The sequence below is a fragment of the Rhinatrema bivittatum genome, chromosome 2 (assembly GCF_901001135.1).
Source record: "Rhinatrema bivittatum chromosome 2, aRhiBiv1.1, whole genome shotgun sequence".
NCBI lineage: Eukaryota > Metazoa > Chordata > Amphibia > Gymnophiona > Rhinatrematidae > Rhinatrema > Rhinatrema bivittatum.
The window spans coordinates 18,199,479-18,215,183 of record NC_042616.1 but is presented as its reverse complement, the minus strand read 5'-3'; the positions used below and the strand labels follow the sequence as shown (position 1 = coordinate 18,215,183).

At 50.1% G+C, this 15,705-nt stretch overlaps 1 protein-coding gene across 1 annotated transcript in view; it reads left to right on the top strand.

Moving 5' to 3' along the window:
- The first annotated feature begins 365 nt into the window (after positions 1-365).
- LOC115083610 (zinc finger protein 107-like) overlaps positions 366-15,705 on the top strand; it is a 29,446-nt gene continuing 14,106 nt past the window's right edge. The window contains exon 1 of the mRNA XM_029587531.1: positions 366-421. Coding sequence (XP_029443391.1) covers positions 388-421 — 34 coding nt within the window. The 5' untranslated portion in view covers positions 366-387. The remainder of the gene's footprint in view (positions 422-15,705) is intronic.

Below are 15,705 nucleotides of genomic sequence, written 5' to 3'. Positions count from 1 at the left end.
TGATGTCAGATTGAAATCTGATCCGTCTCCACTGCTAGCAGGAGTACACTATACCCAGGTAAGTAATTTCTCCAGTCTGTCAGTTCCTGGGAGAGAGGGAAACGCTTGCAGTGCCTGAATGTGATCTGCTTTGAAGTGCTGAAAGGTGGAATATAAATCACATAAATAAAAGTCTGGCAGTTCCCGGGGGAGAGGGAAGCTGGCGTCCTCTCTTCAGGAGAATAACTCCAGCTGAGATCTCATGCACGCTGAGCCCCTCCACGTGTCTCTGAGTGTTTCTGGTTTGTGTTTCAGGTGCGGGTGACGTTTGAGGACATCGCTGTCTCTTTCTCCCAGGAGGAGTGGGGGTATTTAGATGAAGGGCAGAAGGAGCTTTACAGGGAGGTGATGAAGGAGAATTATGAGATCCTGACATCCCTAGGTAAGGATTACATTATCTGAAGCTTTATCAGACCCAAGAGCTTGAATTACTGAAGGTCATTTGTGACTTTTCTCCTGACTGCAGCTCCTGCATTGCTCTTTGTCTGGGACGGTACCTGAGAGATTGGTGGTTTGGGTCTTTTCACATGAGAGCAGCCCCTGACATTGTCTGAAATGTATCCCCTGTTTCTGCTGAGATAGGGAGACTCAGAACAGCACAACTCAGAACAACACAATCAGATAAATTCGACCATGGAATAACAAATCCTAAATAAGTAAAAGGATCCCCTGCCCATTTCAATGAAAAATCACCATCCCAGGAGGCCTGAGGTGACCCAGAGATGTCCAACGCCAAAGGTTTTTCTAGGTCAATGCGTAGACCTGAAAAAGAAGCAAAAAAAACGCTTAGCAAGTGTAAGAAGGTCCCCAGAGCTTGCCTCGTGTGAGAGAAGCAGACTGAAAGGTCCTCTGCAAACACTGCCACCTCTGCCTCAGAAGCTCCCAAGTGTATGCCTGGGATATCAACCTCCTCCACAATCTTTCTAGATGCAGAACGAATAAACGCAGGTTCCCTGTTCGTACCTGGATCAGTCCAGACCATGGGTTGAGCCTCCTGTCCAGCAGATGGAGACAGACCAAAACTGAAACAGTATCCCATATCAGGACAGAGCCTACCCTGCAGCCCTTCAGTATTTGTCTGTCTCCAGCAGATGCCAGACAGCTCACCCTGCGGTTCTCTGTTAGCTTGCCCTTCCCTTACGGGGTTTTCTTCTTTGCTTCTACCTTAGGGGGCAAGCTCAAGCAAGTATTACTTGTTCTTTATTTGATTTAAAATAAATAAATAAATAAATAAATAAATAAATAGAAAAAGAAGAGATCTTTAATTGAAATTTGTATATCTGACTGTGTCAGGGAGACGGCCCTGTCTCCCTCGCTCTTGGGGTTTCTAGGGGGGCTTTGCCCCTTGACTTGCTCAGCCTAGGTTCCCTTCCCGGTGACCTCCTTACCTGGGGCGATACTGGTGGTGCCAGTCACTCCCCCTCAGCCTTCTGCCTTGCCTCGGGACGTCTATGCCTCGGGTGCATATTCAGGGAAGCGCATTCCCCTGCTAATCTTTATCTCTACAGTTTAAAAAAAGAAAAATGGTAAATACTATTAATGCAGTGGAAAATCAGAGGCAGGCAGGTTTTGGCTCTTAGGAAGGGAGTGGGGTTCGATCTCCTGCTCCTCTCCTCTGGGACTCCCCACTCGGCTGTTTTTGATTTCTCTCGCGGCTGTGCTGCTTTCTTCATGCCGCGTTCAAATTTTTGTTTAGCCTGTGGAGAGCCGGCCTCCCGGCTCTCCAGAGATGGGGTGTGCTCCAGATGCCTCCCGGGTGGGGAGGGCCCCTCCGGCGCCGAAAACTCAAGCCCAGGGACAGGCTCCACGACGCATGGCCAGGCCGTTCCCGACTCGGCAAACCGCTGGAACGGCGGCCATTTTGGGTTTTTCTCCCGATGCTGATTCTGCCTCACAGGGTGCAGAGGAGCGAGATTTGCCAGTTTTAAACCACCCCCCCCCCCCCCCCATAGGAATATCATCTTTGGATTTTGTGCTCCTATTGCACAAATCATATTTAGCTAGCCTGCAGGAGGAGGAGTGTCCCGTCCCCCCCCACCGCGGTTCCGGATCCACAAGGCCCTGTATGGGTGCGGGTGGACCCTCCACAGCCCCCCGTGGACCCTCTTAATGAATTTGATGAGGAGGCTTGGGCTCAGGCCCCCCCGCTCGAGGGCGACAATCCCCACGTCCTCCGGTAATTCCAGTGGGAGGAGCTGGAGCCTCTCATATCTTTCGTTCTACAAGAATTGGGGACTGATGCTCCGCCAGATGATTCTGTGATGGCGGCAATGCCACCAAACGTGGACCTGGTCCTGGCGGGACTTAGGGCACTCCTGCATACATTCCCCTTCATCCTATGCAGAAACTGCTTCTACAGGAATGGGAAGCCCCGGAGCCGGGCTTCTGGATCAGGAGGGCTATAGATAAGCTCTCCCTGTTCTCCGAGGATTGCCTGGACATGCTGAAGATTCCAAAAGTGGACTCTTCTGTCGCTGCGGTCACCAAGCATACCGCTATTCCAGTGGTGGGCGCCACAGCGTTGCGGGATGTCCAAAACTGCAAGCTCGAGTTTTATCTGAAGCAGATCTTTGAGGTCTTAGCTCTAGGGGTCCGGGCGACAATCTGCAGCAGTCTCATGCAGCGGGCAAGCCTCAGGTGGATGCAACAATTACTCAGCACCCAGGACCTTCCGTCTGCAGAGGCGGAGCAGGCGGAATGCTTAGAGGGCGCCATTTCATATGACGCGGATGCCCTGTATGACTTGCTTCGCGTTCAGGCCAAGGCAATGGTTTCCGCAGTTTCGGCCAGACGCCGTCTCTGGTTGCGCGACTGGTTCCCAGACTCCTCGTCTAAGGCACAGCTGGGCACACTCCCCTTTAAGGGCAAGTTGCTTTTCGGAGAGGACCTGGAACAGCTCATTAAGTCTTTGGGCGAAAATAAAGTCCATAAGCTGCTGGAGGACCGCCCTAAGCAGTCTAAGTCTTTCTTTCCCACGCATACCCGCTTCCGCGGACAGTGTCGGTACAACACACGTGGCCGCGGTTCCTTCCCATGGGGTGGTACTTCCAAGTCCCAGTCTTGGTCTCATTCCTTTCGTGGCTGCTGTGCCTTCTGAGATGGGAGTAAGCATCACCCAGCCACCAAGACTGCTCCACAATGAGATACGGCCGGTCTAATCCTCCGCACGAAACTTAGGTGGGCGTCTTTCTCTGTTTTATGAGGAATGGGCCAAAATCACGTCAGACCACTGAGTTGTCGAGGTGATAGAAAAAGGCTACGTATTAGAACTGGCCTGGGACTTACCGGATATTCATCTCGTCTCCCCTTGCGGTCCACTCGAGGTCCGCAGTGTGCCAAACCTTGACCAGGCTCCAGGATCTGGGGGTGATTATCCCAGCACCGGCCAGTATTCCATTTACTTCATTGTGCCCAAGAAGGACAATGCCTTCCGTCCAATCCTGGATCTCAAGTGGGTCAACCGAGCCCTCCGGGTGCTCCATTTTCGAATGGAGACTGAGGGTGGTGACAGCTGCGGTCCGTCCGGGAGAGTTCCTTGCCTCCCTCGATTTTAACGGAGGCTTACCTGCACATTCAGGTTCGACCAGACCATCAGAAGTATCATCAGTTCCACATCCTGGATCAACACTTCCAGTTCCTGGCACTTCCTTTCGGCCTTGCCACCGTCTCCCGCACCTTTACCAAAATTATGGTGGTAGTGGCGGCAGCTCTCCGCTGCGAAGGAATCCTGGTCCACCCTTATCTGGACGACTGGCTCATGCAGGCCAAGTCATCCACTCTTTGCATACAAACCGTCGACCAGGTTCTTGCTCTTCATTTCCCTCGGCTGGATTATCAACTTCCCCAAGAGCAGTCTCCAACCCTCCCAGTCCTGGAATTCCTGGGAGCTCGCTTCGACACACGGGTAGGAAAAGTGTTCCTCCCGGATTCTCTGGCGCTGAAACGTAACGATCAAGTGCGCAGTTTTATCTCTCTGCCGCTCCCCACGGCATGGGATTACTTGCAGATACTGGGGACCTTGGCCTCCACTATCGATCTTGTGCTCTGGGCTTTTGTGCAAATGTGTCTTTTACAGAAAGCGTTATCCCGCTGGCACCCAGTGACCGAACAGTCCCAGGAGATCCTCCCCCTCTCCGACTCTACCATTTCCGACATTCAGTGGTGGCTGTTGCTGGTGCATCTCCTGAAGGGGATGCCTCTTCTGACTCCCGAGTGGATCATAGTCTCGACGGATGCCAGCCTCTCTGGGTGGAGGGCGGTCTGCCATTCTCAAACAACTCAAGGACACTGGTCCCCAGGACAGTCCCGTTGGCATATCAATCGCCTGGAAGCCCGGGCGGTATGCTTGGCCCTCAAGGTCTTTCTCCCCCTAATCCGCTCAAAGCGGTACATGTTCTCTCGGACAACTCCACCATGGTAGCCTACATCAATCATCAGGGGGGTACCCGAAGTTTCCTGGTGGTGCTGGAAGCCAGCAAGCTTTTTGCCTGGGCGGAGAGGCGCTTGGATCGCCTAGCGGCCTCTCACATAGCAGGCAAGGAGAATGTTCAAGCAGACTTCCTCAGCCGACAACTTCTCGAACCCAGCGAGTGGGAGTTGTCAGAGGAGGCAATGGGTCTGATTGTTCGATGGGGTCCCCCTCACCTGGATTTGATGGCAACCTTAGCCAACGCCAAGGCTCCCAGGTTCTTCAGCCACTGGAGGGAACATTGCTCGGAGGGCGTGGATGCCCTGGCCCTTCCTTGGCCGTCCGACATTCTCCTTTACGTATTTACACCTTGGCCCCTTGTGGGAAAAATTCTCAGGAGAATAGAGCTTCATCGGGGACAGGTCGTTCTCATGGCCCCCGAGTGGACCCGCAGGCTGTGGTTCGCGGATCTGGTAAATCTAGCAACGGACGGTTCCCTTCGTCTCGGCCACCTTCCTCGTCTTCTTCGGCAGGGTCCCTTATTTTTCGACCAGGCGGATTGCTTCTGTCTAGCGGCATGGCGTTTGAACGGCGCCGTTTGAGATGCAAGGGATATAAAGAAGAGATTATTTCCATTCTGCTCCAAGCTCGTAAGTGATCTACGTCCCTGGCTTATGTCTGCGTTTGGAAAGTTTTTGAGACAATGGGTCCTTTTTTGGCTGAAAAATCAGCTTCTTCAGAGGACATTGAATACATTTAAATAATCGGCAATGAACCCACGTCAACAGTTTTCCTTAAACAGACAATGACAATTCAACTATGTAGTATGTCTCTCATGGACTATCATACAGATGTATGGCATTGTTTCCAATAAATATTGAAATTGCTGTATAGCACAATACAACATACAACGTGGGTGTTGCGGCCTTCGGCTGATGTTGAGAGCATGGAGGCGCAGTCGCTAGCTCATGGGAGAGTGTGAGCCCCTGGACCATGGCATGACTCAGGGAAGAGCCCCAAGGCACACCGTGGGAGGTGAGAGCATGCAAGCACGGGTGGAGCAAGAACAAAGCAGGACTGGAACCAAGGCAAGGGACTTCAGAGCAGGAACAAGGCAGGATCAGCCCTCCGCTGAACCTACACGCACCAGTGTGACCCAGCAACGCAATGCTGGTCACAAGAGTAGCCCTTTCAGACCCGTCACTTAGGAACGAAGAGTGCGTGAGGCCAGACGGAGGCTGAGGGCAGGAACAAGACAAGACAGAAACTCAGGAACTAGGAAGACTCGGATGAAGACAGGTTACTCGGAAGACTCGGACAAAGACTCAGGTTACTCGGAAGACTCAGACGAAGACTGGGATACTCAGGAGACTCAGACAAGGATTCAGGTTACTCAGAAGCCTTGGACAAGGATTCAGGTTACTCAGACAAGGATTCAGGTTACTCAGAAGCCTTGGACAAGGATTCAGGTTTCTCAGAAGGTCTCAGGCAAGGATTCAGGATTCAGACAAAAGTACTGGGTCAGAACTGCATCACAGCACGCCTTACACAGCCGCCCATGGTTGGTCGCGGACCATGCTGAACGCGAAGCAGACTCCAGCCGAGGAAGTGGAACTTGAGACTGGAACATGACGAAGATTCAGTAGAGGCCTGCACTGGGGCGCGCCCTACACAGCCGCCTGTGGCTGGTTGCGGACCAGGTTCTGGCAGAGTCTTAGGTATGGACAGAAGCAGACATAAGGGACTCCAAAGACCGGGACAGGATTCAAGACTCAGGATTCTCAGAAGCAAGGCATTAAAAACAAGTCTCTTGGAGGCTTGTGCTGCAGACGAGAAGAAGACCTTGTACCACGAAGCACCCTACACAACCCCCCTTGGGCTGGTCACGGACCACGATGGTGGCACACCAGGAAAGGTGGACGCAAGGAATCTGGGAATTGGTTGCAGAGGTGAAGACTAAGACATCAGGACCAGAACATCAGGAACACGAAACATCAGGACTTGGAACAGGCGACAAAGCAGCTCCGACGGAGAACAAGACCAGGAACATCAGGACAAGGAGACCAGGAACACGAAGCGAAGAGCCATCTAAACAAGTGAAGAACATGGAGGGCCTTGACCCGAAGAGGAACACAGACAACTGTGGATTCTGGATCCGAAGGCCCTGAGGAACAGGAAAATGAGCCCTTTTATAGGGCTAAAGTAGGAAGTGGATTGAAACTACCTTCCGGTGGGGCTGCGGGCTTTTCCCGCTGCTGGCCCTTTAAATTCAGTGAAGAGGCGTGCGCCGGCACCTAGAGGGCCCGGGGGCAGGACCAAGGACAGCAGCGCCCCTACCGCGCAAACAAAGGGACAGGCAGGCGTTGGGGGCGGCCTCCAGGCCGCAGGATGAAGTGGTCCCAGCGGCGGCTCAGGGCCACAATGAAGGAGGCAGCGTCGGCGCCGGTCTCCGGCCACCCAGAGGAATCCCAGCGGGGAAACCCCCGCTGCGGAGGCGGAGCTCCAGCAATGGCACAGGCCGCGAAAAGGAAGGTCAGCGGCGGCGGCTCCATGCCGCAAAGGAACAGCTACTCACTGGCGGCAATAAGCCACGAAGACAGACAGCAGCGGCCTGGGGTAGGTGAAGGGCCTGCCCACGGGATGGGCTCTGCGAGCAGGATCGTAACAGTGGGTTAGGCCCACGGGATGGGCTGTGCGAGCAGGATCGTAACAGTGGGTTAGGCCCACGGGATGGGCTCTGCGAGCAGGATCGTAACAGTGGGTTAGGCCCACGGGATGGGCTGTGCGAGCAGGATCGTAACAGTGGGTTAGGCCCACGGGATGGGCTCTGCGAGCAGGATCGTAACAGTGGGTTAGGCCCACGGGATGGGCTCTGCGAGCAGGATCGTAACAGTGGGTTAGGCCCACGGGATGGGCTCTGCGAGCAGGATCGTAACAGTGGGTTAGGCCCACGGGATGGGCTCTGCGAGCAGGATCGTAACAGTGGGTTAGGCCCACGGGATGGGCTCTGCGAGCAGGATCGTAACAGTGGGTTAGGCCCACGGGATGGGCTGTGCGAGCAGGATCGTAACAGTGGGTTAGGCCCACGGGATGGGCTCTGCGAGCAGGATCGTAACAGTGGGTTAGGCCCACGGGATGGGCTCTGCGAGCAGGATCGTAACAGTGGGTTAGGCCCACGGGATGGGCTGTGCGAGCAGGATCGTAACAGTGGGTTAGGCCCACGGGATGGGCTCTGCGAGCAGGATCGTAACAGTGGGTTAGGCCCACGGGATGGGCTGTGCGAGCAGGATCGTAACAGTGGGTTAGGCCCACGGGATGGGCTCTGCGAGCAGGATCGTAACAGTGGGTTAGGCCCACGGGATGGGCTGTGCGAGCAGGATCGTAACAGTGGGTTAGGCCCACGGGATGGGCTCTGCGAGCAGGATCGTAACAGTGGGTTAGGCCCACGGGATGGGCTCTGCGAGCAGGATCGTAACAGTGGGTTAGGCCCACGGGATGGGCTGTGCGAGCAGGATCGTAACAGTGGGTTAGGCCCACGGGATGGGCTCTGCGAGCAGGATCGTAACAGTGGGTTAGGCCCACGGGATGGGCTCTGCGAGCAGGATCGTAACAGTGGGTTAGGCCCACGGGATGGGCTCTGCGAGCAGGATCGTAACAGTGGGTTAGGCCCACGGGATGGGCTCTGCGAGCAGGATCGTAACAGTGGGTTAGGCCCACGGGATGGGCTCTGTGAGCAGGATCGTAACAAGTGGGTTAGTTATTTACCTATTCACAATAACACCAATAATCCAGCTTCTCTTATACAGCATTAATATAGCTATTATGACATATACCACAAGGGTTATAACACAGCTATATGGCACGATAAGATTCTTCTTAAATAGATCTTCCAAGGATTTAAGTGAATAATATAGGACCTAATTACCAATCTCACACCTTGTTTATTAGTCACTATTAGCAAAATGTCCTTTATTCAGTGCAACGATTGTGGTATTTATATCCCGAGGACTATCATTTGGGGAATTAAGGCTGGTCCAATTTGCCTTCAGCTGCCTGTCATGAAAAAGAAGCTAATTCACCTGAAAGGGAACTTTGTCCAGGTTTCAAATAACCTCTCCTTCATTACAGCGTCCAGACTATCTCTCCCATATCCTACAAAAGATTCAGAAACCCAGGAATAAATGGTTTACCGTGGGCTGAGTAGACCAAGCCCTGTGACTACCAGACACTCAGTTTCACCAGCTCTGATGCATCCTGCGTCTCTGCCACTGCTCCCATCGAGAAGTCAACCCTCCAGAATTCAGCAACCCAAGAATAATTGGATAACCGTGGGCGCTGGCAGAATAAGACCTGGGATGAAGAGGCACCCACTCGCCCTGCCACTGCCCTTAAATGATGTCTTTTCTGCACTGGGAAATGAAGAATAGGAAGGGATGTCGGAAAGGAAAGCAGTCCAAAAAGAATACTTCGAGAGAGTGGATGACGTCACCGCGCAGGATGGACGCCTGAGCTCCGGGCTGCTTACCCCCCCCACCCCCCCGCTCCCAAAATCAGACAACATCGGCAGCTTTAACCCTCTTTTTCACAAAAAACGGCGCAGCAATTCCCTCATAGAAAGCATGACCTCCGTTAAGAAAAAAACGGACTTAAAGCGCTTCTTTTTTGCCGCGGTGGAGCTGGAAATGGAGCAGAGGGACGGTTATTAATCTGTGCAAGGAGTTAGCAATCTGTTATTACTTAGGAGAGTTGTGGGTGGATTCTTGGACCGGTGGCAGATGACCATGCCCCCGGGGGAAGATCCCGAGAGGAACCACCGGTCAGGCTCAGAGTATGGAGACAGACACACACTAGTTCTTTTATTAGACAGTATACTGAACCACCAGAGGTGGCAGTAGTGAGCTGGAATGCCCGGCTGGGCTGTAGTCCCTCAGATACTGGAACAGCGATCCCTGGAGGCTGAGCTGTAGAGAAAATGAAATATAGTGAGTAGGCAGGGTATGGAGAGTACATGTACCGAACCCGATGGTAACACTCACGCAATGACTCATAGAAGCCCAGGAGCTGGAATGAAGTAGGCCCTCGAGGAGCGAGTACCGGTTCCAGACTGCAACCTACAAAGTAAGAGAGAGAGCGAGGCCCCCGAGGAGCGGGTACCCCTGGTAAGTCCGAGGAGGCAGAGTAGCTTGGAAAGACAAAGCGAGTCCATTGCCATTCCTTGCTAACTCGAGTTGTTAGCATTTCAGAGACCTTTAAATATCTGAAGCGGATGAAGTCGTCTCAGGGGGACGCCCCTGAGGTTCGCGCCACTTCTGGTACTTGAGGTGGGGCCGCGCGCGCCCGCCCGCCCCTAGGCATCAGGTCAATATGGCGGTTTGCAGTGTCGGGCCGGTCTGGGAATGCCGGACGAGGTCGAAAGAGACGCAGTGGCAGCCAGCCTTCCATCAATCCCGGAGGGAGTCGCCAATGCAGTAAGGTGGGCGGAGTGGAGATGTGGGGCAGCGACGGTCGCAACAGGGACAAAATGGCGGTCAGGCCTGGATTGCTGCCGGGAACGGAGGAGGAGGTAACTTCTGGGCAGACAGCGTGGGGAGACAGTGCCATACCTTCCTGGGCGGAATTTAAGGCATGGTTTGGGGCACTGCGCAATGATATGGCACAATACCGCCAGGAGATGGAAGATTTAATGGCCGGCCTAAAAACGGAAGTCACTGAGCTGACGCGCCGCGTGGACACTGCGGAGGAAGGCCTGGAGGAGCAACAAACAGCCCAGTACCTTAGTGAGGAACAACAAAAAAATTAAAGGACACTCAGGAAGAATTATCCCGACATCTGAAGGACATGGAAAACAGAATGCGGAGGTCAAACCTCCGTTTCCGTGGCATCCCTGAAGATGCAGAATATGCAGACTGCTCCCAGGTGGTTCAGGAAATCTGTTTACAGCTGCTGGAAGATGGTAACAACCTGGAGGGCACAACAACCATCAAGTTGAACAGAGCACACAGGACTTTAGGGGCACCGAGGAACAATCAGGCAAGAGAGATAATCGCCTGCTTCCACAATTTTGCTGTTAAAGAAAAGGTGATGAGCGCTGCCAGGAACCAAGGCTATGTGACGTGGAACGGCCATAAGATTTGAAATATTTCAAGATCTGGCACTCACCACTATACAAAAACGACGTGAGTTCAGGGCAGTGGTGCAAGCGCTTCGGGGCCAAAATTTTCGCTATCGCTGGCTCTTCCCTTTTGGACTCAGTTTTACCATCAATGGCATCACTTCTCGGGTCCAAAAAGTGCCAGAAGCTGAGGATATCCTATAAGCGGCGGTCTTCCTGACTGAGGAAAGACGGTCTACGGCTGCAGGGACGCTGGGGACCGCACTCCAACGTGAGAACCCAAAATGGCAAAGAGTTTCCCAAAGGTGGGAAAAGACTGCGCAGACATTCAGGGGATTCCACTGCATCTAAAGGCCTAGGATGAGGCGAAGGGACATTCCCGAGGTATTACCGTAGTAAGTTCATATAGACTTCAGGCCTACACAGAGGGTATAAAGGTGAAACGTTAGCCTTGTTGTTAGTTTCAGTTACATGTTCTGTTTATATCATTGTTATATGGTCAAGAGGCAGTAAGACTGTTTATGTATGACTAGAAGAGGAGGGAGGTAAGGGGGGGACTTGCTCGGTGATGACATCACTCTCCATGGGAGAGACCCACAGGAGTGATAGTGGGTCAAGTGGGAAGGGAGGGGGCGAAGGGGGGTGACGGGACGGACACAGGCAAGCACCATTTGGCATGGAAGTCAGATAGACAAGCTGCGGAACAGGGTAAAAAAAGGAAGATAAGGCATGGTGTCTATACAGGATACAAAGCTGAGCCAAGAGGGAATGGTATGAGAGGTGGCAAACACTTTATTATCTATATAGATGGATAGCTTAAAAATAGTTTCCATAAACACTAAAGGGTTGAATACTCTGATGAAAAGGAAAAAACTTTCTTCCATGATATGAAAACTCAGAGGGCAGACATTTGTGTTTTGCCAGGAGACACACCTACCAAAAGGTTTGAGAAACTTCTATCCTCAAAGGACTATTCTCACTATTACCATGCTGCTGCCACCAAGGGGGGGAAATATTGTGGGGTGGGTATATTGCTCCCTAATCACATTACCACAGCAGTGGGCACAGTTCTTAGGGATGTAGAAGGGTGATATATATCTTGTTGAAAGTGAACATACACACTACACTGTATACAATGGTTAACTTATTATACTCCCACAAATGAGCAAGCAGAATTTCTCCAAAAGGTATCTGAAATAATAGGGGAATGGTCAGAAGGACACCTAATCATTGGAAGGGATTTTAATATCACCCGGAATCCATATTTAGATAATACTGGCTCGGGAACTGCAGGGGCGAAAAAAGGGAGACAAGCGTGAAACGTCTAATAGAGGACAGAGGACTCACTGATTTGTGAAGGCTGTTGAATCCCACATCATGTAATTACACCTATTTTTCTCATCCGCATCATTCCTTCTCAAGACTCGATTACTTCTTAATTGATAAAGCACTTGTGAGCCAAATCCTAGAAATAGAAATTGGTAACAACGTGGTCTGATCACTTCCCGATATGGATAAAGCTGTGTCAGAAGGGAGGGGATCACGGGACCAGATTTTGGAGTCTGAATGACCGATTATTAGAAGATAAGGAATTTGTAGATGAGGTGAATAAAGCGATCCAGAACTTCCTTGATACTAATGACACCGGAAAGGTTTCTCCGGGCATATTATGGGAGAGTCTGAAAGCGGTGTTAAGAGGGTTATTTATCTCAAGAGCAGCGTACACTAAACGGCAGAATGCAAGAAAGAGGTTACAGGTCCTGGAATCTATTGCCATGTTAGAACTTCGACATAACCAGCACATGGAGGCCCATATCACCCAACAACTAAAGGAGGCACGTAGAGAACTACATGACTTAGAGCTGGGAAGGGTGGCACACCAACTAGATCTACTCAAACATTTTGAGTATGGTAACAAGGCTAGCAGGCAACTAGCAAGGAAATTAAAAGAAAAAGAGGCCAAGACGCAAATCACTAAAATACGAAATATTGATAGGCAATATAATTTACTCCCAAGCAGAGACTGGAGAGAGGTTCAATAAATATTACCAGGAGCTGTATGACTCTGATGCAACGATAAGTGATCAAGAGATATTCCACTATCTCAATGATATCCCCCTCCCAGTGCTGGATGTAGAAGCACAAGAGCTTTTTAGATGGAGAGGTGAAAATAACAGAAACACTCCAGGTCATAAAAGAGTTAAGGATGGGGAAGTCTCCAGGACTGGATGGGTATACGGGGAAATTTTATAAAGTATTTGGGACGTTACTAGCAACCCCCCTAACAAATATGTTTAATGATTTGAGCAAAACTGGACAGATATCTCAACAAGCTAACACAGCGGGGATCACCATCCTGGCAAAACTGGGGAGAGACCACACATTATGCGGCTCTTATAGGCCGATATCGCTCATTAATATAGACCTAAAGATATTAGCCAAAATTTTAGCCAGAAGGTTGGGTCAGGTAGCTCCGACCTTAGTAGCACTTGATCAATCAGGGTTCGTAGCAGGGAGACTAGCGTCCAACAATGTTCGCAAAGTCGTCGAGCTAATGGAGTATGTGCAGCAGAATAACATTCCTACAACACTCCTGTCAGTAGATGCAGAAAAAGCCTTTGATAGGGTTCACTGGCCATACCTATTTCAAGTACTTACAAAAATGGGGTTGGGCGTTAATTTCACGACGTGGGTGGCCAAACTTTATGATCACCCTCAAGCCTGCATAAAGATCAATAGAGCATATTCCCCTCCATTTGATGTTAAAAGGGGGACTCGGCAAGGGTGTCCCCTATCACCTCTCTTGTTTGCCCTATTGCTGAACCTTTAGCTGAAATAGTCCTTCGACACAAGGCCATTCATGGGATCCAAGTGGCTGAGTCTGTTTACAAAATCTCTCTCTTTTCAGATCATCTACTATTCACTGTTACCCAACCTGAGACATCCTTAAAAGAACTAGTGCAGGAGATCTGAACATTTAGGAGGGTGTCAGGGTTTAAAATGAATGAGGACAAGTTAGAACTGCTGAATATCTCCATGGAAGAGTTCTCGTTTGGGGCATTAGCAGCCCAATTACCATTTAAGAAGGCCAAACAGTGGATAAAATACCTGGGAGTTAAGTTAAGTACTAATCTAGCACAGACGATCGAATTAAACTATGACCCTCTCATCAAGTCAATCCAACAAGATCTTGACCATTGGGACAGAACAAATCTATCCTGGATGGGTCGCATAGTAGCAGTAAAAATGTCTGTTTTACCTAAATTTTGTTATCTTTTCCAGACGCTTCCAGTAAGCGTCCCTGTCAGAGTACTAAAGCTATGGCAAAGAAAACTGTTTTGTTTTGTATGGAAAAGGAAACCACCCAGGGTATCCAGATCAGTTTTATATAAAGATAAACTGAATGGGGGGCTTAACTTCCCCGACCTATTGTGGTACTACGTCGCTAATTTATTAGCAGTGGTGGTCAGCTGGCATTGTAAAGGAAAGCCTAAACCTTGGATAACGATAGAGAGGGTATTGGCAGGAGACCTGCCCTTAACATCTAGAGTTTGGGCGACACATAAAGTACGGGGGGTTAGAATGACAACATTTTCAGCGGTGGTGATGCAAGCTTGGCTGAAATGGAAAGGGAAACTTATAGGAAACAATATAGCCTCCCATCACACATTATTTCTATATAACCCACTGTTTCCTCCAGGAATGGATAGAGCATTTATTGGGAGATGGCAAAGCAAGGGGATCACTACACTGGGTCAATTATGGAAGGATCATAAAATTATACCTTTCTCGGAGTTACAAGAACGATACTCCCTTCCTATGTCAGATTATTATACATACTCACAGTTATCCCATATTTTTTCCAAGCATAGATTAGCAGTGCTGCTAGGTCAGGGGAAGCCCATGTTCGTTAAATACTGCGAGAATGCCGACATTTTTAGAAGACCCATCTCCAGGCTATATGCGTAAATAGGGAGAAGGGAGCTAAACCCACACCCCAGCTGAAATGGGAATAGGATATTGCTGGAAATATGTCTGAAAAAGCATGGGAGAACTGCCATTTACGAATAGGCGGTAGTTCGTTATCTGCGAATCTAAAAGAAAATGGATACAAATTATTGTATTGCTGGTCCTTAACACCAGAACGTTTGCATAAAATGTCCTTACGGCCTAATGCCCAGTGCTGGAGGATGTGTAGATTGGTTGGAACCTTTTTTCATATGGGGTGGGGCTGTTCCAAAGTGGAACGGACATGGCTGGCAGTCATGATTTATATTCAAAGTACACTAAAGATCACAGTAACAATGGACCCCAAGATATGCCTATTGCCTGTTGCCCCAGAGGTGGGGACGACATGACAAAGATCACTAGTAATGCAAGTGGTTCTCGCGACCCGGTGTGAAATTGCGTACTGGTGGAAAAACCCTGAGGCACCTGCGATAGGCGATGTGCTTGCCAGATTGGATAAGGTGTATCATTTAAGCCACCTCACGGCTCTACGAAATGATCAGCTACCTAAATTCCAAAAAAGATGGGAACCGTATGTGAAGGGAAAGACCACTATTTAATGTCATAGGGGGCAAAGTTTGTATAGTCGACAGAGGCCTTTCAGGAGTTATACACTTACACTACTGCAGTATCTTCTTACCACAACCTCAACTCTTACTTTTATCTTCAACTTTAACTTCCATTGTTCTCCTTATACTGTTGACTTGCCGGATAGGAGCGGATGAGTTTGAGCAAGGGGGGGGGGGGGAAGGGGGATAATACAGGGGAACTAGGCACGTCAGAAGAAGAATTTGAGATAACAGTAGTATGGCTTAGACACGTTAATTTATGGGATGATTGTAACTTAGCGGGTTCAGTTATTGCATTTTGCTATATTCCTGTATGTTAACATTTTGTTAGCAAGCAGATTCGTTGCACTTTATGTAACTCTTGATGTTATGAACTGTGTTTCACATACACTGTGATATTGAGGTATCGCAATATTTTGTATTTCCTTGTTTATAACCCAATAAAATATAAATAATTTAAAAAAAAAGAATACTTCTTCTTCTAGGAGACTCGGTCATCAAGAGGAACCAATTTGAGAAGTAATGTTGTTGGGGGAGGGAAACAAATGATAAATGCCTTCCAGGGTCCT